Below are 27385 nucleotides of genomic sequence, written 5' to 3'. Positions count from 1 at the left end.
GACGTACGCGCGGATGAAATATCGCCCGCATAAATTACCACGCCGGAATTCCCCAGCCTGTTGTTCAACCCCAACAATGGAACTAGCAGAAACTCCGTCGGCACGTGCAAAAGAACTTGTTTATTCGTATACAGAATCGTTTGCATACAGATTTGTCGAACAAAAACTTCCGTTTCGTGGAAGGAACGAGATCATCACAAGTGTCGTTCGCGATCGTCGTGAAGTGAATAAGAAATAAACAAAATTGCAAATAAAAACCGTGTAACACTCATCGACGTCGTACTTTCGTTCGTGGTTTTCTTTTTTTTTTTTTTTTTAAATTATTATTGTCGCGTCGAAAGGCGCCGCCCATGTCGGCCGCGCTTGTCAAAAGACGTTTCGTTGCGTTAAAAATACTTAAGGTACACCCGCATGCTTTCGCGTAAGAAAATCTCTGATACTTTGGGAAGACGGACGGAGAGACCGCGGTGAGTGTCGTAGACTGGCGGTCACTTGGAGTTAGAGTTCGAGGGGTAGTAGTAAACCACCGCCGGCGCCGGTAGCTGCCAATGGGCGGCGTGGAGCTCGATCAGTTGCAGAAGCGTCCTCTTGACCGGGGGCAGCGTCGTTTCCTCCGCCAGGAAGGCGTCGCGCACACTGCCAAGCAACTGCTGCAGCTGCATCGGCAGCTCCGCGTCCAGGTCCTTGCCGATACACGTGAGGATGAAGAACAGACAATTTGTCTACGGTATGCAAACGAAGAGAGGAATCAGAATTAACATTAAGAGAATTAATATTGGGAGTCCGCATTTCGGTCAAAGAGTCCGGTGCGAGAACGAGAAAAGCTCATTTGTTTACAATTTCTAAATGCAATTTTACATTGGTATTATATTACAGACTTATTTTACGCGGTGGACTTTGTAATTTTAAACTGAATCGATCGTAAGGAATTTTAGCTAAACTGAGTTACAACAAATATGATTTTGTTGTAAATCAGACCATAAACCTTGTGTCGACCGAGTCGCTCTTACCTCAGCCAGAGAGTTAATGACCGGCGGTTGCAAGCAATCCTGGCAGCATTTCCAAAGCAGCGTGAGGAGCACGCGTCCGGGTGGAACGCCCTCCTGCTGCGTCTTCAATTGTAGCTGCCGGCGCTTCAGCTGGAACAGCACGATTATGCGGGCGTTTATGCGGGCGCGCTCGAAAGCGTTTTAGCATCAGAAGATAAAAAAAAATAAACGGGTATACAGATGTAATCGAAATGAATGCCAAGTCGTAAATTAGATCGAGAAAATCTTGTAACTGGCCCGTTTCTCTTCGTCATAGTTCGGAAGAGTATCGTTACAGCCGTAACAAGCCGGAGTGCGCGTTTTTTGCGGAGAATGTCGCGTAATAAAGCGTGTCATTATGTGCTTAGTTATACCTGGCAATACATCTCGTTGAGAAACGTCATAAAGGCTGAGTATCGATGGCAGGTCTGGCCGTCGTACAGTAATCTAGCGCGATCCTGGTACCATTGTTGGCACGTATTTAGCAAGGATTCCAGGAAAGTTTCTTTTGTTTCTTTCTGCACATGAAATATATCTCAAGTTATACATTCCATCCTGTGTGTACGTCACACTAAGATCATCGTTTAAATTGGAAAATACTATTTGTGCGATTTTCTTATACACGAAATAAAATAAAACACAAACGACAGAAATATTTAAAAAAATATATAAAATTGCAAATTACAATACTTTTTAAAGTTGTTTATAGAAAAATTAATAAGTTAAAATTAAATATTTCTTTTTTTGACATTTTGTTTTTATTTCTTTTACGTTTGCTAAAAAAACGAGTTCGACGATTTTGATTTTTTCAATTTTTAATTTTGTGAAAACATTAAGATAAGAGAAATGATAAACCTCTATAATCGTGATGCAAATTTTAGCTGCCGGATCGGCATACTTGCGATTTTCCACTACCCTATCCAGAATGTGCCGTACTAGTTCCATCAATGTCCTCGCATTTAAAAGATTCGGATCTGTGTCAAGAACACACACATACATCAGCGTTAATTATCTTCAACAACTCTCCAACAACTCTTTACTAATTCTTTACTATTGATTAACTTTTGCTTATTCCATCGTCAGAGAACTCATGTAAGAATAAATTTCGCATGCTTTTGCTAAACAGCTACGTTCTAGTGACGTATAGATTACGTTATAAAATGTATAATATGCAATTTAATAATGACATGGCTTACTTGAGTCCTCAACTTAATAGAATAATAATTGATAATAGACCCTCTTACCTTCTATCGCTCGTAGAAGTATATCTTGAACGGGCGAAGGAAATTTTCCTAGTTCGGAGGCGTCCGCGATGTTGAGCGCTTTGGCGGCCAACACGTCCGTCGAGTTCAGGCTTTTGGAGCGCTTCAGGCCGTAAGTCGACACGAAGGTATGCGATTTGGTAAGCTTGCCCGGTTTCACGGAGTTAGTCTTGATTTCGTTCTGATCCATGTTGAAGTGTACCCTATTCGCGGCCTGGCAGGCAAAATAATTTTTCTCATCTAAATCTAAGATTTTCTAAACCCAAGAGTGAATTCATGAGAAGCTAATGATCGCTTTGCATTCAATCCCAAATTAAACCGGATAATTGTAGCGCGTTCAATCTTTGTTTAATTTATCTGTCTTTATTTGTTTTGTACAATTCACATTTCTTACGTGCAAGATGTTTCCACTGGACGCGGATATGTCCAAAGGATGGGGTGAACGCAACGTGGAATTCGTCATCGAGTGATGGCCACCCTGAGAATGACGGGACGGTAGTTGATGTTGCTGCTGCTGTAGAGGGTGTTGCAGCTGCTGATGCTGCTGAGCGTAGAGGTATCGGTGGATATTACCGCTTGATTTGCTGTGCTGCAGATAATACGTGGAGCGCTCCGGTGCACTAGTCCGAGACCTAGTCAAGACACACACGTTCAGATTATTTACAGATCGATCCAAATTCAGACTCGTGTCTGAAAGATTCTGGAGGCTCCAAGCATTTATTCTACCAATCATTTTTTTGTTGAAAAACTGTTAACAATGATAATGGCAATAATATACATGAAGCATTAAAAAAAAGTAATAATTCAATAATAAAATTAAATTTGAAAAAGTAATATCTCAATTAAATATTTTCCCATTTGAAAAAAAAAGAAACAGATCATTAAATAAAACTTTAAATACTAAATCTACATCATTAATTAAACATTTTTTAAGGTCCATGTTATCTAAATATTATTTGTATATAATTAATGGTAAAATCTGAACGCAGCTTCAGAAACGGCGTCGTGACTCAATTTTCACACACGGCGACAGTACACCATTTAAATATAGTCCGCTGGTTCACACTCACTTAGAAGTATGCGAATCGTTCTGCTTCATCGTGAATTCCTTGGCGTGCACGTTTAGTCGAAGATTAGTGACGCTCGCCGTGGTTCCTTCCGCTCGCCCACCTAGAAGTGACCATGAAATCAAACGAACGACCATTAACAATGATAAACACAATTTATTCGATACACAATGTGTGCTCGAATACTTATTAGCAAGAGGATACGAACCTGGGGGTCGATATATCTCTAAGGACGGTTTGGACTTGGGGGTGGCTACGTTATGACTTCCTTTCTGCGGAACCGCATCCCTCATCTAAACAAAAGAGCAAAAAATATATGTATGTCACACACGAGACACGCAAGAGCGTAATGGGACTGTCCTCAAAACACGAGTGCCCTCGAGTGCCTCGAGTTCGAGGAAATCTTTTTCTCACCGCAGAACTGCACCGTAGCGAGGCTATAATTGAGAATAATTACGCCGTCTGTATTATTAGAGACTAATGTCAAACCTTCAGATTTAGTTGTCACTTATGCAAATGGGAAAATGTAGGAAAGATGATTCATTGTTTGAAGAAAATGAAAGTGTTCACTTTTTGATTTCTTAATATAATTGTAATACAATATTTATTTCATTGATATTTGTTTTATTTTTAGACATTTGGCAATATATAAGATGTGGATGTAAAGAGATGTATATGCATGTGTACGCGCGCGCGCGTATTTGTGTGTGTGTTTTAGACAAAAAATGAAATTGATCATGGAAGTAAGAACTTTTAATATAACGTAATGAAAATATAAAACCGCAAACTGCTGCAGAGCACAAGAATAACATGACACGTGCAATTCTTTGCTTTCTGTATTTCCCTTCATCTCGGTGTTGCGATATATTGTTTAAACGTTCGAATAGCTTGATCCTTCACCTTTGTGTCAAGATCGGTGTCTAATTTATTAACAATAAATCACGGCAGTGCTTCGTAAAAGCAATAGGACCGCGTTAAAATCAAATCTAATGATTTTGTATTTAAAATAATAATGAAATGCGTTCACAAGTGTATCGTGTTCCATCTTTCAATGTATAAAACATCAAATAAATAATAATGGAATGCGTCTACAAGTGTATCGTGTTTTATCTTTCAATGTCTAAAACATCAAATAAAATCTATCAACGATTGGCATATAACATAATTTTGTAATATAACATATTTAAGTCGTAATAAAAATTTTTAGAAAATCGTTTTTTCTTTCCAAAAATGCTAGGAAGCTTAAAAATATGATGTATACTATATACTTCTTAGTTATTTAAGATACGAAGGTCACACACACAATTTCATTCAAAAACGGAACAATATTGAACTAAACGTCAGGTTCAAGGTTTTTTCTTTGTCTTCTTTGTAGGCTAAGAATTCTTTTTAAATATCCTATTCAATTTATTGAAAAGCGTCTTCCATTGCACGCTGCGAATTTAATCCCCCTTGCAAAATCCGACGTTTCAAAATAATCCTTCTAATCGGCAAAGTCTTGGCATTCACTTCTCACGTTGTATATATTATGCCGCATGACCACGTGCATTATTCACTACAATATATACTATTCATTGCAGTATACAGAATGTTTCTTAAGTACTGTCTGTATTCAATACTTTAAAAGTTCTTTTTAAAGCCATAAAAAAAATTATATAAACTTTATATAGTTTTAAACAGTTTTTAAGACAATGTTTCAGAGATATAAGGTGTTAAAAATTCTATAAAATTGAATTTTTCTTAACAGCTTTTAAACAAGAAAAGGTTTTCTTTCAAACTTTAAGACAAAATATTATTTTTTATTTGTAGTTACGTTTCATAAAATATCAATGTAAAAATATAGATAGGTAAGTACTGTTTCGAGTTTGAACGTTAGAATAAACAAGTTTAAATTTTTTTACGGATTTTTATTATTTTATTATTCTTGTTAATTTTTAAAAAATCTTTAAAGTTTAAAATTATTCAAGAGCTATAAAAAAACACGATAATCTTATAGAATTTTTAACATATTTCTCTCAAATAAAACTTTTAAAATCATGTATATTTGTATAAACTGTCCCTCAGTGAAATAATTTCAAAAATAATCCCTAAAATATTTGACAGTACTTAAATGTAACACACTGTTTATGTATTATATATATATATATGATAGAATGTACCTATAATAAGGAGTGTGAGCATCTATTTTTCCTGTTATACACGTTATGATAAATGCAATGAGTACACTGGCTGAATACACACTCTCGTTATGGTAACATGTTGCTAAGAATGCGGGAAGTTAAATGTGTATATTACAAGCCGTGGACTCAATTAAACGCGTGGGTTTAATTTACGCGCCAATTTATTGCGACAGTGTCATATTACGAAGAATATTAATTGTAAACTAATTGACGCGATTAAAAATAAATTGCCTGTAATATGTATATATTGAATCACAATCTGAACAATCAATAATCAAATATAATCAAACGTCTAATATGAGAAATGTGTCTAAAAGAAAAATTTCTATCAACTTTCTACACATTCCGTGTTTCATCTGCGTTCTCTTTCTATAAAAATGCAAATTTATAGTTCCATGAAGGAGAGATAAATAATGGATCGGAAGAAACAGAAATGAAAAGAATTCGACAGCTACAGCGCACAATCGAAAAAACCTTTCAATAATTAGATGTTTACATAATTCTGTAAAAAATTTTTCATCAAATTTTCAAATCATGCTATTTGCAAGAGGGAACGAAATACATGCGAAAATTAAAAATATCATCGTATTCACGTCGTTGCTTCAGTTCTATAAGATTCCAAGATTTGCAGTTGTGCAAGAAACACAACTGAAACTTGCATCGTTATCGCGCGATTTCTCAATTCGCACGTTATCTTCCTATCCGTCAGTATATCCGTTTGATTTCGCAAGTCGGCCAAGACGGCATCTTTCTCGGCGTATCGTTCACGTTAGGATTGTCGAGAAACGGTTAAAAAGAAAAAAAACTCGAAAGACTTGATCCCGCGTAATATCTTCGGTAATCATGTGATACCGCAAAGAAGCCCGTTTCTATTATCGTTCCGCGTTTCGACAGTCAGAAATATACCGAAAAGTGTCATTCGTATAGCGCGGAATGACTCAACCGACGGATCGAAAGCAGATGCTCGGCGGGCAGCGATATAATTTCGGCGAGGTATACTATGCTGTGTTTCGCGAGGAAAGAGATACCGATCTTCACGGGAGCCATTCTCCAATTAGTCCAAGTTGATGGCGATCTCTAACAACTCTCCGTCTCCTCCTTCTGGTCGAACGTCGAAGACAAAAGTGGGGAAACGAAGAGAGTAAAACAATTAAACCTCGGTTTCAACTTGGATCTTCATAGAGAGCGATCTCTTCATCGCTCTCTCGGGATTTTGCCTTTAACACACCTCGGGATATTTGGGTGATTCTGCGCATTTCTTTTCATTGAAATATTCCGTCTTGGCTATAAATAGTTCTAACATTCATATACAATTTCTTCAAATGCACAAACCATACGCTTTCTAAAATACCGAATGCTTTCTAAAGATATTATAAGATAGACGTGAGACGAGTTACTTGGCAATTTTTACATTCTTGTAAAAGTGACGAGAAGATTAAGGACGAAGAAAATAGCGACCCATCGCGTGTAGTGAGAGAGCCCGGAAAACAAAGGTGTGCGTTAAGCACGTAATTATATGCGTCGGAAGAAAAAATAATTCAAAAGAAACTCTTCGGAGCGACGCGATTACTCCATCGATACGAAAAACCACGGGAAGCTCCAACTATCGGGGAAAGAGAGGGGAGAGAAAGAAGGGGAGGAAATGACGAAGGCAACTCACAGTGAAGAACGTGCGAGAATCATCCTTTCCAAGGTTCAACGAGCGGATGCTATCGAGATCCTTCCTCTTGCGCACGAGCTACCACCACCACCACCATCAGCACCATCACCACCATACATCCACCGGAACCTCGCGGCTTAGGTTGGCGCGGCGCGACGCAACGCACGTGCACGCAGGCGAATTTCCGGGGCGCGACACCGGCGAGAGGAGAGGCGTGCTTTCTCGACTCGAGAGACGCGACAACTTTTCCGCGTGCGTACGTAGGTGCGTGCGTGCGTGCGTGCGTCGCCGTGCGTTGCGTCGTCGCGTCTTCGCTCGTGCACGCAGAGCGGCTCCTCTCCGATGACCGAGGACTAATAATAGCCGCGACGTAGCCACAAGCGAGCGCTGTATATCCACGCGCGTATATACGTACGTCGTTGCACCGTGCGTGAAAAGCAGACTGAAATATCCGACGGGACGCTCGTCGTCGTCGTCGTCGTCGTCGCGCGATGGGAACGCACGTCGTGACACTTCTTTTTCCCTCTCCTCATCTCGCTCGAATCGCGCCCCTATTCCTTCGTCGTTCCTGCGACCCAGCGGCGAACTAAGAGAGATGATAAAGGATCTGTTCTCTTCAGCTCTTCTCGTATTTACCTTTCTTCTTTTTGTCTCCGCGTTGAAGAGAAAAAAAGAGGAAGATGAACGACGTGAGTTCAACGGAAAAGAACAGACTATTGTCTACCAACGTCGGAAGTTCGATTGACTCGTCGATAGCGAGACGCGAATTGTTGTTTGTCTCTAGCGGTATTTTCTTTTACGAGGTTTTGTCGACGTGAACGTACGAATTGTCTTCAGAGAAACAAAAAGGACGGTTGATAAAGATACTTTCCATTGCTTTCACGATAGATCATCGATCGATGAAGTTTCATGCAATCGAACTTTCAGGTTTCTAATTGTGCACTTAATATATGTAAAAAAATCTTATTAAAACACTTCCATTTTTTACGCATTATGTGCCATTGAAGGAAAATATAATATAGAGATGAGGAAAGTGTTAGAGAGATTGTTTGGTTTTTGTGTTTATCAACTTGGCATCGCTAAGACAGAACATTAAAAACGCAGATTCTAACATATGGTGTTATTTTTACAAATGTTTTTGCGTTTGCAACGTAATAAAATTTTCATTATTTTATTTACTATTTTTTCTAATATAATTTAAATTTGAGTTCTAAATGTAATTTAAAATATTTCATTATTATGACCTGAAACCTTAAGTGTTCCGTATTTAGAACGCGTTTACGAAGATGTTGGTGTGTTTTATTGTCATTTTATTCTTGTTTTAAGTTTAATGAATGTGATAAAGATAGAACGTGCGCTCTAACATCTTTATAAGAATGCGTTCTAAATATGGGTCTTAAATAAAACTTTAACTAAATTTTAATTACTAAGTGATAACAATAATCATATTATGTTTTCGTTTTAGTAATTCTAGATTAAAAATACAGATGTTTGATTATTCATAACATTAAAAACTCGTTATAAAATTAAAAAAAAATATATATGTGTTATACAGTAAATCTTGTAAATATCTTATAATAGTCTTATAATTTCTCTTTTTATAAATTAAAATTAATAATGAATTTAATAACTGCTATAGCTTTATCCTAGGATAAAATTGTGCAGCCACATAGAATTTAAATTTTGTTTACGAGGCAAATACATATCGGAAGAAATAAAAGTTATAAATTTCCTCTTGTTTTCTTATATTTTTTATGCTTTATGACATTCAATAAAAATTACAACATAAATAAAATATTAATTTTATTAATTTTTTAATTTTAGTAAAACGACAACAAATACGTTAACAAATTATAAAGTTTTCATCTTATCTCTTTTCTTTTCCCCAAGCTAAGGAAGATTATAAAAATACGTTAAAACATTGTTTTGCAATAAATTAATTTTACGATTGCCATGTGATATCTTTTCACTTCCGCGTGCAGAAAGGTTTCTATCGTCATCGCGGACTTGGTTCCCTGCTGAATGGATCCGTTGTCTCCTCACACGTCTGACGCTGAAGTCTTACTCCGTTTCGCATTTCAATCGGGAACAAAATCATTACAAAATTACGTAGATGAATGCTTTCGAGAAAACCTTTAATATCGCTTCTAATAATACACGAGTTCAAAAGAAAATTAAGAAAAGCGCACGTTAGCGAGTTGTTTGAGGAGCGCGCAGAGTTAAGAGCCTGCTCACGCACGACTGCAAAATTAACATGATAATAGATGAAGGCCTCACCTTCGTTAGCGTTGCGTCTGCGCGAGTTGCCCGCACCATTCTCTCTTCACGCTGTATTTATTTATTATCAAACACCCAATGAAGGTAGATGCCAGAAATCGTGGCCACGTATTTTCTACACGACAACTAATCCCAATCGCGACAACTAATCCCAGCTCCTCTTCTTAATTGTCTTCCGACGAGGATCTTTGTTGTAAACAAATAAAGAAATCTTGATCTCCGCGCCGCGTTTTCGATTCTTCTCCCCAACTCTCGTCGCGATGGGCATCAGAAATACTTAAACATAAAAAATGTTGCCGGTACAATATTTGTTACGAAGAAACGAACATTCGCGATCACTCCCGCGAATTGATTCCTGAAACGCGCCGCGATCGACGGCGCTCCACCGTCTACGCCTCCTCGCTCGATCCGGCCGATCGATCATCCGGTCGTATCGCGTCACTCGACGTCGAAACCGCCGTTGCCGCACTATAGATATATCGTCTCTTAATAATTACCGCGCGTGATGATTCACCTCGCGCTGGACAACGCGACCGACAATTGCCTTTCGAAGTTCGCTGTCACGCGCGTTCGAAATCACCGAAAATCGTCATCCGGATCTTTTTCTCTCTTTCTCGAGAGGGGAGAGACCGGACGCGAGAACCGCGGGACTAGACTCGGTCACTCGGTGCCGATGCTGTCACGCCGATGACTGGAAATACGCGGCGTGCAACACACACCTAACATTACTTAATACGTGATTCGCGTGGTAGGCGGCCGCATGGCCGCCGCCCCCGTACACCTGCCGACGCGGAAAAAAAAGGACAAAAAACAGAGTTACGCGTAGCCGAATCAGCGGGTACGTGACACCTTTATATTCGGTCGTTTATGCGCGCGTATATATGCGTAATAATAAATTCGTTGCAACTCCGCGCGACCCACGCACTTATCTCAATTTACACACAATTAGTTTACGTGCATCCGATTCACGACGAATTTGCATGCGGGTAAACTCGTCATGAATCGGCTGCGGTATGTGGTAATAATGAATATATAATATAAATCTTGTGTAACATGCTCGCGCAAAATAAAAAGTGTCTACTTTTTAATTTGTAATGTTATATAACAATCTCATAAAACAATTTTATTATAATAATTAATAAAATTATTTGGTTATATATTTATAAGATAATTAATAGATTGGGTTTAACAGATCTTTCTTCATCAATAGAAAAATATGTTGTATTTGCTCTTTTAATTGCATAATAAAATTACTGTAGTCATGAATATCATTTTTTCAACATAATAATTATTACTATAATATTATAATAATAACGATGTTTATAAGGATTCCAACTATTAAAAATTGTACTACAAATCATACAACTTTTAAATATAGCATATAGTTATTAAATTATAGTAATAATTACTCCAACAATATTTCTGACTATAATTTATTTTACTATGCAATTATACATATTAGTCACAAATACAACACATTTTTCTATAAATGTTTTAATTTGTTTTAACTTATATATGTATACACAGAAAATCTATAAATTGCATTGATCAAAGATTTAGGAAACACTGCAAGAGATTTCAAGATTTTATCTCTATCCTATCAAAAATGTTATAAAGGTAAAAAAGATACGCCAAGTGCATAAACGCATTAAAAAATCCGTACGAGATCAATACAATTGGTCAAGTATATATTTTAAAAAAAACTTAGAAAAATCTTATAAAAATTCACTCAAAAATTAATTTAAAAATAGAAACGTTACTAATAACAGATAGTGAACCAAAAACTTGATTTGGAGAACATTACACAAAAGGAGAAAACAATATAATAAAATGCAATTAATGTTATGAAACAATGAATTTCGCGAACCAAAAAAATCAAAGAAGTTTGCTTCATCAAATTACAAATTTCTCATCGTTACATATTAACAGAAATAAAAAAAAATCCTATCTCCAATTAACTTCATTTTTTTCTTTTCTACTTTTGTTAATACAAGTAAACTTTTTAGATTTTTCTGGTTCACAAAATCCATTATGTAGATAAATCATCTTTTATTGTGTAGTAATCCAACTAACTTTATTTTTCTTCGTGTAATAGACTTAAAGCTTGCTTTTTCTCTCTTACGTATGTATCTATGTTGCACATGTATATTGTACATAACATACAGAATCTAAGTTAACGCCAATTTCAAACGGCTAAGATAGAGAGATCTCATGGGCATGGAACACTCTTGACAGCCTGCCATTTCAATCAAGAGGAGAACGATCGTATACCACTTTTTTTAAGTAACACAAATAATATGTAAGAAATTAACACAAAAATTTAATATTTAGGTGGTATTGGGCATCGAGGTTTACGTTAAATTGACTTACGTATAATATTAAATGTAACTAAAATAAAATGTTATTTTAATATTTGAAAGAAATAATTATTTACGATTTTGATAAAATTAAAATGTTAAATTGGCATTATCTATTAAAAATCTTAGTGAAAATTATAAGATAATAATTTTTTATTAACACAATGTAATCGTTATAAAACACGATTTATGTACTTAGCGTCACGCCGCTATTGTGTCGCTTAATATTGAATAACAGTCAATTGTTTCATCATCGTATTAAATCAAGAGCGAATTGAAAGTTTTATACCCAATTTATTGTACATAACACTGAAATAAGTAAAACGATACACATGACAAAGGTATGTCATACATTCATACATCGCATACACGCGCGCATTTATGTTCGCACATACACCCCCGCAAGTCGTTGCATATTCATTTACGAGTTGTAGAGGATTACAAATAATAGCGGGGATAAGTTAACTCGAAACTCTACATTTAGTCTTAAATGGAAGCATAAATCATTTATCACTTTTCCGTCTAATGGTTAGACTTCGTTACATATCGTTCGATGATATTTCTCCATCCCTTAAACGTCTAATGCATTCGTGCTGCAAATAAATATGCATATTTACGCTTTATATTTTATAAATAACTGATTGCAAAGTCGTTAATTTTCGTTCTATCAAAATAAATCTAGAGTTAAATAGATACTACAAATCGATCTACTTAACGCGTACGCTAGAAATGTCAATTCTCATTACATGTCATTTGAATATCTTCGAACATCTGGCAAATGATGTCCAAACGTGCACAAAATTCTGGTACTCTTACATAAGAACTGACATTAAGACGGAAGTTATTATAAACTTATTGCAAAGAATCTTAAAACTAATTAAAATTAAACTTGGCTAGAAATGAGCACGAGATGGTATATATAATCGCATGACACGGCATATATATAACATTTGTCTACTTTAATCATTAAAATGATGATAATAAAGAAGAAATGATAATAAACAGCTCTAATTCTTAAAAATAAACAACTCCTCCTAAAAAATAAAAATCAAAATAAAACTGCATCAACACCAATGCTTCTTTGAGAGCGCGTCAATCTACAAAGGAGGATCACATTCTAAAAAATTCTCTCGTGCTCACATTTGGAGATGCGCTCCCGATTTCTGTTTGCAAAAATGCCCTGATTTCATAAAAATAAAAAAAACACAAGATTCATTATATAGAATCCCGTGGAAGTAACAACGCGTTGTGTGAGGCAGTGATATCGAGCAGCGTTTCTGCACGAACGTTTCTGGCATGCTTTAATTTAAAGCGAATCTTAGGTAACAGTTATAGTTTATATAGCAGTTTGGTATCTATCAAAATCTGACAGTGGATAATTCAGGACATAATTGTATCTCTCTTACTTATAATAAATTTCAGTATGTTGTCGAGTGTAATATATATCTTCAAAACAGCATCTTGACAACTCTGTGTAGGCACATTTTCTGCGTTAATGTCGAAAATACATGTGTTCAGATACGTTTTTAGCGAAAAACCGATCAGAAATTCTCATTGTCTCTGAATACACATTTCTCTTACAATATAATACAGCTGTGTGTCGAGTATATAACGTGATTTTGTAAAGTATTATTATATGCACTTACTTATGTAGCTGACGTAGTCGAAATGCAACTTGCCAGCGAGAAAATGTTCCCACGTGTACGGACAAAAAATATTTGAGAGAAGAAGAGATGTGTGTCGGGCAGTATTACATTTCGACTATGGTTATTCGTCATAAATAATTAAAAGATATATTTGCCTGCTAGCATGGCCTACTGAACACTTGGGTAGTTTGGAGTTTTTACGAGTGATTTATGATCACTCTCGCTTATGTCTATCTTTTCCTACTGCGTTCTGTAAAATCAAGATTATCTATATGTATGTACATAATAAATGACAATGCGTATAACGTAAGGAACAAGTATGGAATACTCATTCGGATGGAAAGTCTATGTTTTTGCAGTAACATTGTTACCATGGTAACTTCGTTCTTGTTTTATACCATTTTGACTTTTCATTCATTCGATGTGTGCAACGTAAAAATATCTTTCGCAAGTAGATATTGAATTTGTACCTTAAAGAGTTGCACTTATCGTTTTAGTAATATGGATGTATGGTAATCGATATAAACATATCAGTTAAAAAACCATAGCCAAAAAATGAACCTATTTCATTCATTGTTCAAATATTAACTGAACTACGTAGGCATGCATCTCTTTCAATAAATCTAATATCAATACCTCACAATAAGAACAACCTGTGACCTGGAGTTAAAAATATACCAAGAATATAGATCCGTATTTGCAATTGTAATATTTCAAGCCTTCCGTGCTTTCAAGTTACAAACTGACAATGGTCATTCTCATTCTAAGATATCGATATACACATGACTATTTAACAAAATGTTCTTTAGTTCCGGAGAATATAAACTATGTTGTAATCGAATTTGCAATGTATAGGAACTTTCATTATGTAAATGCAATTCCATTGTAGCGTTATATACTTCAACTCCTATGCCATTACTTAGGCAAACTATCCCTTATATTATTGCCATGGAAACGTTATTACTGCTGAAAATATTTTTTCCTAACAATGTATGGTGCATATGGAACGAACCTTAAGCGGCGGAGCGGTTATGGTAGCATTTTTCGAGACTCTCATTAAAAAAATAATTAATACAGTAAATATTGATAGATTTCCCAGATATAAAATAAGCTTATATTATTACAGACGTATGTATAAATCTTCAGATGTAAAAATATTATCAAGAGAGAGATCATGTGTTTTAACTTCTTTAATAGTCTTCTTAATCCTTTAATAAGTCTCAAAAAAAACCCTCAACGCTTGTTTGTTGTAAAATCGTCTTAATCAAAATTTGTAGATTGCAATTAATATTTAGGAGTAAAAAGTTCTTTCTAAAAATCTAGTGATAAAATAAGATATTTAAAAAAATAAGAAAAAAGTAATAATTACTATTTATTTACTGATATTTAAATAATAAAAGATATCATTTCTTATGTAAATAAGTAAAATATATAAGTTACGTAATTAATATAATTATAGATTATTCAAATAATTATGATTAAAAAATTTTTAATTAACATCTGTATACGATTTTAAAACAGAAAAACGTATAGGGATCTTCTGAAATTTAATGAATTATTGGAATCAAGCATTATATTCGAATATTCCAAGAATTTTAAAAGCTTATCTTTAGCTACACTACAGTAAAAATTACGATCTTGTCATATAAATATATAATAACATGATTGCTGCGTTAATAAAGATTCAGATATTTATAAAAATTGATCCATAAATTCAATGAAAAATATATATTCTTTCAATAAATCTAATTAAAATAATCTGTAATAACTAGTTGAGAAATGTACTTTCTTGCGGATTATCGTTAAATCTAGTTTAAATTGCAACTATTCTACACGCTACCAAATACCTGCTGCGTCGCTGTCAAATCATAATCTATTGATATTTTCATACGCGATATAGGGATATAAAAAAAATTTGCTAAATGTAACTGCTGGATATCCAATGTAATAATGGACACTGCATCCATTCCCTAACTACACCCTCTAAATTATAAAACCCCTCCCTGAGGATTATGAATATCCAGCAATTGGGCAAAAATGCTATCTACTAGTTTAACAGTAATGGTTAGCCTATTTCAATCATTTCTGCATCTTCCACGTTGGTATGGCCTACATTGTACCTAGAAAATTGCCCACATTGTTCTTAACCCAATTTTAACTATAAAAAAAGCATTCAAAAATAAAAATTTATAACTTTTAATTCTTACGTGTGATTTGGTAAGTTGTGGAAATGAAAATGCGTCGTCCGAGGTGAAAAACCACGAGTTGCTTTGCGAGGACTTCTAGCTTTTATTACTCGTGGTGGTGACATAGTACTTAGATGATACTTAGATTGTTGAAGAAACACATCTTCCAATATGCTTGGTGCTACGTATGTAAATCCCTAAGAAAGTTATGTTATTAAGAAACGAGATATGTATACGTAATAATATGTTTTAATAATATATTCAAATATGTAAATTCCGGAAGGAAAATTTACCTGAAACAGTCCATCAGCTGATTCGCTCAAAGTATAATCGACTGGAGAATCTATTGGCGCTGTGGTAGTAAATTTCTTATCAAATTGTGATACATCTTCCGCGCTAGACAAGTTTGGTTTAAAAGGAGGTTTTAACTGTCGAGATAAAACCTCCTGCCAATTGATATGTTTAAAGAATTTGTGTGTTTTTACATCTTCACCATCCGACGAAGCAGATCCCAATCTTTGCACAGCTTGCCTCTACAAAAGAAAATTATATATTTCTAATAAATATAAAACATTTTTATGTGTGTTAATTTTTTATATTTACAGCGATTAATTTAAAAGCACTAACCTTCAACAATTTCCTAATAAGATCTTTAGCATCGGGCGTTAAATATTGCGGGAAAACTAATTTACTACGTAGAATCTTGTCAATAGTTCTCTTTCTAGTGCTTGAAGTAAATGGTGGCTGAAAATTTAGCAAATAGCATAAATTAATGTGCATGTTCTTTATTTTGTATTCATAAGCCAGTATTCGTATTCAATCTTTATTTCAAAACTTTTAAATAATATCTTGAAATGCAACTTAAAATGTTAATGCAGCTCTGTAATTGGTTTAGGATATTTAGATAGTATTTAAAACGATTTTAAGTATAAAAATCAATTATGAATATATACATATAGTGACAATACATACAGCTCCCGTAAGCATATCATACGCTAAAGTTCCCAAACTCCACCAGTCTACTGCTTTCCCATGTCCACTTCTTGTTAAAATCTCAGGTGCCCTTGAAAATAAAATATTACAATTTAATACAAATTATAAATCGTAAAATTTCTAAATTATCACTCATTCTATAATACTTACATATATTCAATAGTCCCGCAAAAAGTATGTGTAAGAGCACCTTCCTGTATATGCTCTTTACACAATCCAAAATCAGTTAGTTTAATATGTCCGTTCACATCCAATAGAACATTTTCTGGCTTCAAATCTCTAAAACAATTATTCCAATAAAAAAATTGTAGAAATATTGCACAATAATCATAAATTCATGACTATTCATGAATAATCGAAATAAATTGTCCTTAAAAAAGTTTACTATAATGTAGCAATTTTATTGGAATAAAATTTTTGTAAAAATATTTATCAAAAGTTAGATAAATTAAAATTTAAGGTATAAAATATCTGTCATATTTTAATAATTATTTTATAAATCGTTTAATTTTTTATTTAAAATTTTGCCATGTTAAATATGAAATATTTTAGGTTGCAATATTTTTACACTATAATTTAGGAATAATTATATTTTTACAAGCGTATTAATTTTGATTTCTTCGTATACAATTACAATCGTTATATTATTTCTGAATGTTTTAAACATAATGTAGCTAAAATATTTTTTGAATTATTGAATAATTTCTTTCAAAATTTAATAATTATATAATTATATCACAAAAAATAATATCACAATATTTTTACATTAATTTTTATAAATATAAAAAATGCAAATCATCACTTTTATGCAAAATTTACATACAATTTTATAAATGTGTTGTCTTATTGAAGTATAAACTTCATTGAGTCACTGTTGTATATACATAGAATGTGTAGTGTGTATGTGTGTATGTGTGCGCGCGCATCCCCCCCCACACACACACACGTCTCAATAGTATTGTAATTTTAAATTACAGTTTGACTCTTGAAATGCATCCAGATAGATAATTTATAAAAAAAAATGGTACCTGTATATGATTCCTTGCAAGTGGAGATGTTGTAGGGCTAATATAATTTCGCATAAATAAAAACTGTAAAACAAACAACATGTATGATACAAAATGTTGAATATATTCTTAAATAATGTAATTAGAGACGATTCTCACTTACCGTGCAGTATCTTCCAGAAAAATTCCTTCGTTATTTAAGTGCCCAAACAACTCACCGCCACACATATATTCCAATATTAGATATAATTTATGACCAGTTTGGAAAGCGTATTTGAGATCAACGATAAAAGGATGCTGTTGGATGAAAGTATAATTCCATGAATTAATATTTTGCATAAAATTAAAAAAATAAGTTATTAGTTTTTATTAAATTATATTCAAAAATTGGTGTGAGACTTATAAGTATATTTTTTATACGTACCATTAAACTTGTATACGTATATTGCACAATTGTTTGTTGAATTTTAAAATACTCCAAATATTTTAACATACATAAATACTACTAACCTTTATGGACTCCAAGATGTTTCTTTCAGCTCTAGTATGAGCTGTATCCTTCTGATTCCGCACGATTAAAGCCTTGCGCAATACCTATTTCAAGAATGAACACAGAAGAATATTTTGAATAAGACCGAAGATAACAAATTACAGATAAAAACATATGTAAGTAGAGAGAACACTATACAGTTAGATATCGATTAGAAAATTTATAACGCTATCGTTCTAAAGATTTGCAACTGCAAAAAGAATTATGTCCTTTCCACAACGATTATAATAAATTTTTAGCAAACAGGACAATTAAAACAATGTTATATAAATCTTAGTTCACAGCACTTGCGAAAAATTAAAAAAAAATGAAACGCAAAACATTGCGCATATTTTTGCATGTTAGTGCGTAATACGAAACGGAAAAAGATAACGCTCTTAAATTTCGGGTGTTACTCATCCTTCCTGGAAAGCACTTCTTCACATATGCACATATGACATGCACTGCTTACTTGACAAACAGCATATGTTCCGGAATAAACAATCACGTTACATAATTGTACGTGACAATGGGTATCTCGGTACCTTCATCGCGAAGATCGTGCCGCTGTCGTTTCCCGTTATTTTGCGCACTTGGAACACCTTGCCATAGCCGCCTTTGCCGATAACTTTGCACAGCTCGAAGTCCTGCGGGCCGACCTTCTCGCGCGTGTGATTGACATTCTGCTCGGATATCTGCACCGTCTCCACGACGTCCGACGAGCTGGAAGCGGCAGAAGAGGGAAGAGGGGACGACTCGTTAGAAATCAGAGAATTAAAATCAGGGAAAGGTACGAAAGAGAAAGAGAAAGAGAGCAAGCCGCGTGTACGAAAGGTGCATACGCGCGGCGTGCAAGCGGGACGTTCACGCGCGCAGGTCTACTCACTTTACGATCTCATTCACGTTCAGCGCGACGCATTCCTCCTGTGAAAAGGAAAACAGATGCGGCGTTAGTACAATGGAACACGTGTGCCCGCGGTCGTGACGCGGCGATCGCGGGATTCCCGTCGGATGCGGGAGAGAGAGAAACACTCGACGAAAGGGGAACTTTCAATTACCGCGTCGATCTCGATGACGTCGTCGTCCTCCGACTCGTCCCTGTGCGGCAGCCCTGCGTCCTGCAGCTCGATGTCGAAGATCGCCGACATCGCGATGGTCGCCCGTTCACTTAACGCGGATTGAGAAAGCCGTAGACGTAAACCGATTCGCTTTCCCGATGTCAACACATGAAATCTGTGACGCGACGTGCGCAGACCAGCAGCAGGAGGCCGCCCAGCAGGCACGAGCGGGATACGTGAAGCCAACAGTCGCACGCCCTCGAGACCCGCTCGCTCGCGGATAGTCGCGGAGTGACGAGAAGAGCGGAAACGGATTCGCGGAACGGACCGAACTCCAGTGACGCAACTGCGCCGACCGGGTTAGAGGGGACGACGCGAGCCAATCGCGGGTCGCCTCGTCGCTCCCACTCCGTCCACGAGACAACGAACGCAGCCGCGGTAAATTCAAATGCGGTGCGCGTTCTCGAATTTGTCTGGAACCTGCCACAAATACGGCAGAAACAAAAACTTTTTTTTTTTAAGTAGGATAAGTGATTACTGACAATGTTCGAAATATTGGCAATCCGACTTTATGAGTGCTTTTTTGAATGTATAAATTGTATTACACAGAATTGCATTTAATCTTACTTGAATGTACATTCTTAAGGAGTTCACTTGTTATTACATTTTTCATTAAAAGTAAAAACATCAATTTTTTTAATTTAAAAAATATATACTTAAACTGTGAATGTTTCGATTTTCGTCTGAGCGATGTTCATTCTTATTAAAAAGTGCGAGAAAAAGCAGGTACAAAATTAAGAAATTTCAAGTTAAAATTAACAGAAAATCTTATTGAGACTGTTTTATTTAATAATATAAATTTGAAAATAAGTAAAAGAAATATAATAAAATATTAAAGAACTTGTATGTATTAGGTATAATTATTGATGCCAGTAAATATATATGTACGTTTTCATTGTTGTGTTACTTTTTTGATGTTGCTTATAATATCATTAACAATATTCCCTGTAGATAAAAAATCTTTAAGACATCTTAATTCAATTTTGAATCTTTCGGGTTACGTATATAAAAAGGTGAATCTTCAAGGGACAGGGGAAGAAGGATGTGAGGAAAGTCGTTCGAAATTGTCACGTTGAAAGAAGACCAACTGGGGCCGTCGATCTTTCGTCACGAGTTCTTTGTTTAAAGGTCATTTTGACCTTTATTTCTCTCCCACTTTGTCGGCCGGGAGCTGTCTCTCAACCGCCTCAAATTCTCGGAACGCAAATGCGTCATACGTTCGAATGCTTAAAAGACCGTCCGCCTCGTCGTATGCGTGGTATGCACCTATATAGATCGCACGCTCGCGATATTGTGCAACTTTGCAAAATCGCGCGAATCGCGATAATCGTGACGCGATTGCATCGACCCCCGCGCGCCCGTTCGGGCGGCCGAGATTGTCTGGGCTCGATAACTGTTGATAATTGTTAAAACTGTTGAAAATAGCAACTTGGTGACACGGACGTTGTTGCGATGTACTTCGATGGTTATCGGTCGCCGTTATCGCGTAAAATTCAAGATCGCGATGACGGTGCATATACATTACTGATAAATGGAGATAACGTAGGAGGCGGACACCACCTACGTTAGGCAGGCGATAGAATTTCATACGCTTGCCGTTCGTTCCTCCTAAAGCCGCGCGCGTTCGCCACCGCTGCCGCCGGCCGGCCATTCGCCAAAAATGGTTCAACGTCGTCACGTTCAGGGATACGAAAACTTTCTTAAGTATATGGAGAACCTGAAGGCCGCGGCTCCGATTTACGTGCTGTATACCGGTACGAAGCTGCCAGACACCGGCAAGAGTTGGTGCTCGGACTGCGTGGAAGGTGAGCGGATCTTTTTCGTGCAAACATAACCTCCAATTCTCGAGTCTCATTGCCTCGGCCAGCCGAATCCCCGAATCTACCGGTGACGAATTTTACGATCGAAGTGCCCGCTGTAATTTTTGTTGGCGGAATGCCAGCAAAAATGTAACGGAATACGATGGTAGATTATCTGCAGAAATCGCCATTTTCCAAGTATTTAAATATATTTTTTTGTATGGGCAAACCTAGACAGGACACAGTCATAATAAAATCATGAGAAAGATGAAGATTTTATCATGATTTTATTTATTACTTACATATGAGATTTATAATATTAATATAACGTCGTCTGTATTTGAGACAATCTATTTAAACGAATTCTGTAAAGTGTTTGCTATGAATTTTTCGTCAATTGTTTAAATGACATTATTGCTGCTTTCCATTTATCTGAAAGTGAGACTGAGTCACTCAGTAATGTGAGTACTTTATATTCAGATAGTGACGTCATTACTTAGTGATTTAAAGAAACATGCAAGTGATCACGCTTATTTTAATGACAAAATTATTTCAATATATAACCTTACTTCTAATGTGAGTATGCGAGTCAGTAAAGCACACGAGTCTTGAAATTGCTCAGATTGTAGGAAAAAACTCAATTGAATCTTACTCGTGAGAATGCAAAAGGAACGTGCATTTAACTGAGTTATAATGTCACTAGTGAGAATTATGTGAGTTTTGATGTAAATGGAAAGCAGCAAATGTTTCAAATCTGTCAGACTTTTCAGTGTTCTCCATAAATTTTGTTGGAAAAATTTTAGAAGAAATTAACAATTTGCTATACAATATGATGGCAGGTCAACTGTAAAATTGAACAGAATTTGCCATTTGTAACTTTTTAAATATTTAGATAAGTAGATTACATATTCTATGATCAAATGTCAATGAAGTTCAAATTTCTAAACAACAATAACTAATGATGGAACAATGGCCGCTATATTTACATCAAAGAAAATTTATTATTTAGAAATTTTTTCTATCTAAATAAAGATACAAAATTTTTAAGAAATTAGTTTAGAGAAACGTATTTGAAAATAAATTTTAAATGTCAAAATATTATTATCTGTTTATTTTTATCTATTTGTGTGTAATATAGACAAAGAGGAAGTGCAAATACATAGGACATTAATGTTGACTTATTCACTTATTAAATTTTTATCTTAGGGTTGAATTATCTCAGTGTATTTACTCAATATTTATTTATTTCAGCTGAGCCTTTTATTGAAAAAGGTTTTAAAGCAGCGTCTAAGGAAATTCTATTAGTAACAGTAGAAGTTGGGGATAGGCCGTTGTAAGTATATAATATATTAGTATAAAATGACTTCTGCTTTTGGGACTATTACGTGTATATGAATTATCATGAACAATATTATATATATAATAATTGTTATTTAATAATACAAAATATGATACATGATATGATATCACATAACATATGAAGTGCAACATATGTAAAAGAGAAAGTTTTAAAATATCTTTTATACGCTATCCTAGCTGGAAAGATCACAATTGTCCATTCAGGACAAATCCTGTTACCAAGTTGAAGGTCTTGCCAACTTTAGCTAGATGGGGGACACAGAAACGTTTAGAAGGTGATCAATTACTGAAACCTGAGCTTATCGATATGTTACTAACAGATGAAGATGACTAAAAGTATTTGTAATATACGTTTTTTTTTTATAAAAGTATAAAAGGTATAAAAAGTATAAAAGTAAAAATTATAAATGTATATAAATTTTTGTATACGATATATGGTATGTCTGTTCTTTTTTTATAATCATTCCTTCCGTTACCTTTTTTCGAAAAGAGGTATTGGGACAAATAAAAATTATTATTTAATAGGATGTATTTATTTTTTATTTTTATTGTCTGTATATACCATAATTAATATTACAACTAAAAGTCACATAGTTTCTGCACAATAAAGAAATAATGAAAGACAAAAAATGTCAATTAAAATCTGTGATAAAGTTTGTGATAAGTTACGAAGAATGTACCTCATACCTATATTTACTACTATAAAACTAACATATTTTTTCAAAAATTTAACTTGTTTTTTTACAAATAGAAAATGCCAAAAACTAATTACTGCAAATTTCCTAAAAAAATATTCTTTTTATTACATAATTCGTGCCGCTTGTTTTGCCGGTGGTAACATACGTACGGAATAATGAACTTTTTTATTCCTTAGGAGACTGTATGTATTGTCGAAAACAAGGGAATCTAGAACAAATAAAAATTAAATAATGACTATGAGATTATAAACGAAATTTAGACCGATATGTGAATAAATGGAAGATAAAATTTTTAGTCAAAATAAAACAATTCATGACATGCTAGCTTCAGTTTGGGGCTGTGTTTTAAGATTAGCGATTTGCAGAACTGGAAAATTGTATATAAATTTAGAAGCTAATATTAGGCATCAAAATTTTCTTTGACTGAAAATGACATTTCCTTTTCTGTTTAAATTTGAAATAATATTGTTATTTGGAATATTGCGGGTGTTATGTGCTTACATGTCGTCTGATTTTCGCATGTTAATACTCCAATTTCATCCGATTGATGGGACGCGACTCTTCGGATAGGTATAACTTCTGTTTTTGTACCGTTGGTATCATCCTTTTTTAAAATCCCGAATTTGATGTCGTGATCTTCGCTTCGGAATTCCCAGCTGAATACAAGGATATAAGTTAAGAAAAGAAAGCTTCCCTCTTTCCCTATTAATATATTAATAAGTTTATTGTCAAATAATTATCACCTTAAGATGGAACCCACTTCAGGTGCAGAAATATCGAATTCTAACTTTCCTCCTTTCCGAACGACAACGGTAGTATAATCCTCGTTTGTTTTATCCATATTTTTGGTGTACAATTCTTTAGGTATTTTACCGCCTTGACAGATCTAACAATAATTTTTATTATTATTCTCCGAAACAGAAACTAGTATATATTTTACATTTAAAGAAAAACAAGTGAATTTATTATTTTAAAATTAAATGCGTTTTAAGAATTTTCTGAATTGAAATTAGTGAAATTTTATTGATTTCAGTACTTATATTGCTATATCAAGTAATATATACACCGTCTTTCATTAATAATGTATTAATTGCTTTTCTTAACACGAAAATAATTTTTTTTTGTACTCACTGATGATTACAGTTATGATTGTAGCACTGTAAATCAATGAATAATATACTGATTTCGATTTAGAGAGAAACAGACAAAATGCAAGAGTTTGGAATAAAAAGTCTAATTTTTTGTCAAGATTTCACTTTTTTTTAAATGAAAATTTAAGAAGAGAATAATTTTATTCTCTAAGTATATGAATCGGTGAAATCCAGTGATTCAATCAAACTAATTTGCCATGCTATACTTAAAACTGTAACCATCATTGGCTATTCACTGTCTTTCATTCATTTTGATTAAGAGGAGAGTACTTTCACTAACCCGAATCAATGTACTATTACTGAATGACAGTGCATGTGTCACTGATTGATATAGTTATAAGTATAGCACTGTAATCTGTCTACTTATATTCACTGTTTTGTTCAATGAATAATACGCTGATTTCGATATAGAGAACAGATGTTGACATTCAAACTAAGGAGCAATTAAATTATCATAGAGTTTGGTAACAGCTGCCAAATGTTGAGTGAAATAATTTTATTTAAAAATATTTGATTAATATAATAAAAAATAATTTTACTTTACAAAATATTTAGTAAGTATTAAATCAAACGGTTGTATTGTTATATTTATTTTTACCAAACGCTTATATTATTACGTTTGAGAATAGGTTATTAAATATTTAGAAAAATAAAATTATTTTTAGTTGTATTGAATTAATTGAATATTTAATTGAGATTGTTTAACTCAATATTTATTAGCTATTACTAAACTTTTTCAGTATACACACAAAACGTATGTTCTACCAAAGTTTTCGGATATACTGTCTGCACAAGAAATTCTTTTAGTTAAGTTTACTTTTGAAGTATATTTTGGGTTGCCATCTGAATCTGTTAATGTTCCACCATAATGAGCAGGTAGTTGATTGCTTGGAATAAGTTTGAGAATTGCGGCTTGCCATTTTATAGGTTCGGCTTTGTAGATTTGCATTTTCGACAATGTATAGTCATCCATGAATTTCTTGACAATGGAAAAAGCAAAAGCGAATACTCTTGGGGCTGTAACAAAGCACATTTAATAGTTTGTATTTTGTTTCTAAAAATTTTTTGAAATAACGCTTATTGTTACATTAACAAAATGTACAACACACCTTTTGAGATTACTCTGCGAATTTTTATGTAATAAATTTTTTCTCCTGTTATGCCGATTCATCATTTATTAAATAAATGTTTGAAAGGGTACAAAAAAGAAAATAAAATAAATGAATACGAATTAACATTCCAAACTTAATCGTGACAGATGATGGACGATCGACTTTTAAGTCATTCAGAATTATATAAAGAGAAACGGAATCGTAAAATATATTATAATATCTATAACTAATACGTAATTTTTTCGCAAAACATAGTTACCATGACTCATTGATCCATACGGCTTGAATAAAAAATTAAATGACCGTAGAATATGAAACGCTTTAAAATATATTTTGTATATTTATAGAATTTCCTTTTACTTTAGAAACAATTCTTTTAGATTTTAGACGAACAATTTATAAAAGATATTTTTCACATCTATTTTGTTGCAAGTGGCAACAATTGTCTAACGATAAGGCTATCTAAATTTTCTAAAATAAAATATCACGCAAAATGAGTGGAAGTTTATTACAATCGATAATAAAAATACTGCCATTTGAAATAAGATGATATTTTATTCTTCTATTAATCAGAGGTAAAATCACTTGCAACGGCGAAGTTATATTCTTGAAAAAATGAAGTTTTTTTTAATCATTACGTATTGCGACTTGTTAAGACACATTGCCAGTTAATGATCATTAGAGAAAACTTTCAACTCATTTTTTCTCGCTTAAATATTCCAACAAAAATAGCTTTATCTTTGATTAGTGAAAGAGTAATATTACGAGTAAACGACTAATCAAATGGACGAATCCTGATTTCTTTTTAAATAGAATTACGATTATTATAAACTTACCATTGATCAAAAAGCACATTTTTAGAATTTCTGGGTAGTTTGCTTCATACATTTGGAGAAAAGCGATGATCAGTTCACCAGCTGCAACGGTATGTATTGATTATACAACAATAGAAAGGCAGGTGACAGAATGCTTTAAAAGGAAGCATGACGAATTGAATCTCAGACCTAACTCAGTATATATTTTTACCTGGTTTCCACAAATATTGTTTAAGATTAAATCCTTCCATGTCAAAGACAACAGTTACTTGATTAGCGATTTGTCCATGCTTCTTGGATTGCTCCCTGGCTATGTTCAAATAATTGTCTAATATTTTTATCATAATTTTGACGAATTCGTTCTGCGATATTACATGTAATGTTCCGTACATGTCCATACCAGCAAATGGTACAATGATCACTAGAAAAATAACTTATTTATACATACATATATATACGTGTGTGTGTGTGTGTGTGTGTGTGTGTGTGTGTGTGTGTGTGTGTGTGTGTGTGTGTGTGTGTGTGTGTGTGTGTGTGTGTAATAAATATATAAAATACATCCATCTACATACACATACACATATTACACACAAAACATATATATTTTTAATATTTAATTTAATCATGCGCGCGATATATACTTATTGTTAGAGAGAAAAATATTTTTTTATCTTTAGTAAGTATATGTTGCGCGAGTTTAACTGGATTTATATATCAAAAGTTTAATTGTGAAGAGTTACATTACAAAATTTTGATTGAGATTACTATTTTACAATGAATAATTTTATAAAGAATATATTAAGTGACAATTGTAAAAGTTGTACAGAGTAGGTAGTAAAATATATAACATAATTTTCAAAAAAAGGGTAAACACTTTATTTTTTCCTTACTTTAAGTCAATTTTTACAATTTAAAAAAATATTAACTCTTAAATGATTATCTTAATAAACAACTTTTAATACAATAACGAAATTAATGTATTCTTAATACCAAATTAGTACAATTAAGTGATAATTTTACTTCGCCAGTGTTCAGGATCGGAATTAGTGTTCGGGACCGGAATTAGTTGTGCACGGAGCTTAAATCAGCGGTGGCCGTGACCTCACATAGGTATTTGTTTTAGAAAAGTCTGGGAATCATA

The 27385-nt window shown here is 34.0% G+C and overlaps 4 protein-coding genes across 9 annotated transcripts in view; 1 reads left to right on the top strand and 3 right to left on the bottom strand.

The window, feature by feature from the left end:
• Nucleotides 1-105: 105 nt before the first annotated feature.
• On the bottom strand, nt 106-10166 carry LOC105840000. Of its 4 annotated transcripts, XM_012686695.3 has the most exons (10): nt 9972-10166; nt 9475-9750; nt 3566-3650; nt 3361-3460; nt 2685-2922; nt 2273-2504; nt 1884-2002; nt 1403-1546; nt 1011-1139; nt 106-722 (listed from the first exon to the last, which is right to left on the bottom strand). In XM_012686695.3, exons 2-10 carry the CDS (start codon nt 9511-9513, stop codon nt 489-491), a joined length of 1320 nt encoding a protein of 439 aa, XP_012542149.1. In that variant the 5' UTR covers nt 9514-9750; nt 9972-10166; the 3' UTR covers nt 106-488. The 4 variants fall into 4 exon arrangements, with proteins under 4 accessions (XP_012542149.1, XP_012542148.1, XP_012542147.1 ...); XM_012686694.3 differs by having other exon boundaries at nt 9475-10166; XM_012686693.3 differs by lacking the exons at nt 9475-9750; nt 9972-10166 and adding an exon at nt 9144-9422.
• Nucleotides 10167-15002: 4836 nt separating this feature from the next.
• Nucleotides 15003-20026, bottom strand: LOC105840001 (ribosomal protein S6 kinase beta-1). The gene is made up of 12 exons (XM_012686697.3): nt 19251-20026; nt 19079-19116; nt 18738-18915; nt 18174-18257; nt 17827-17960; nt 17685-17747; nt 16807-16935; nt 16636-16726; nt 16291-16407; nt 15957-16196; nt 15685-15860; nt 15003-15597 (listed from the first exon to the last, which is right to left on the bottom strand). The coding sequence occupies exons 1-12, from the start codon at nt 19338-19340 to the stop codon at nt 15543-15545; spliced, it is 1395 nt and encodes a 464-aa protein (XP_012542151.1). The 5' UTR covers nt 19341-20026; the 3' UTR covers nt 15003-15542.
• A 570-nt stretch (nt 20027-20596) lies between these two features.
• LOC105835043 (thioredoxin domain-containing protein 17) lies at nt 20597-22992 on the top strand. Its single transcript, XM_012677980.3, has 3 exons — nt 20597-21115; nt 22361-22442; nt 22646-22992. Exons 1-3 carry the CDS (start codon nt 20971-20973, stop codon nt 22800-22802), a joined length of 384 nt encoding a protein of 127 aa, XP_012533434.2. The 5' UTR covers nt 20597-20970; the 3' UTR covers nt 22803-22992.
• The window catches only part of LOC105835042 (SEC14-like protein 2), a 29271-nt gene continuing 24876 nt past the window's right edge, over nt 22991-27385 (bottom strand). For all 3 annotated transcript variants that reach the window (XM_028194491.2, XM_012677979.3, XM_012677978.3), the window contains 6 exons: nt 26456-26665; nt 26266-26346; nt 25135-25334; nt 23910-24052; nt 23668-23822; nt 22991-23374 (listed from right to left, as the gene is read on the bottom strand). In XM_028194491.2, the coding sequence (XP_028050292.1) occupies nt 23271-23374; nt 23668-23822; nt 23910-24052; nt 25135-25334; nt 26266-26346; nt 26456-26665 (893 nt within the window). In that variant the 3' untranslated portion in view covers nt 22991-23270. The remainder of the gene's footprint in view (nt 23375-23667; nt 23823-23909; nt 24053-25134; nt 25335-26265; nt 26347-26455; nt 26666-27385) is intronic.

The sequence above is a fragment of the Monomorium pharaonis genome, chromosome 2 (assembly GCF_013373865.1).
Source record: "Monomorium pharaonis isolate MP-MQ-018 chromosome 2, ASM1337386v2, whole genome shotgun sequence".
NCBI lineage: Eukaryota > Metazoa > Arthropoda > Insecta > Hymenoptera > Formicidae > Monomorium > Monomorium pharaonis.
The sequence above is the reverse complement of the archived record's forward strand: the minus strand, read 5'-3'. Positions and strand labels throughout refer to the sequence as shown.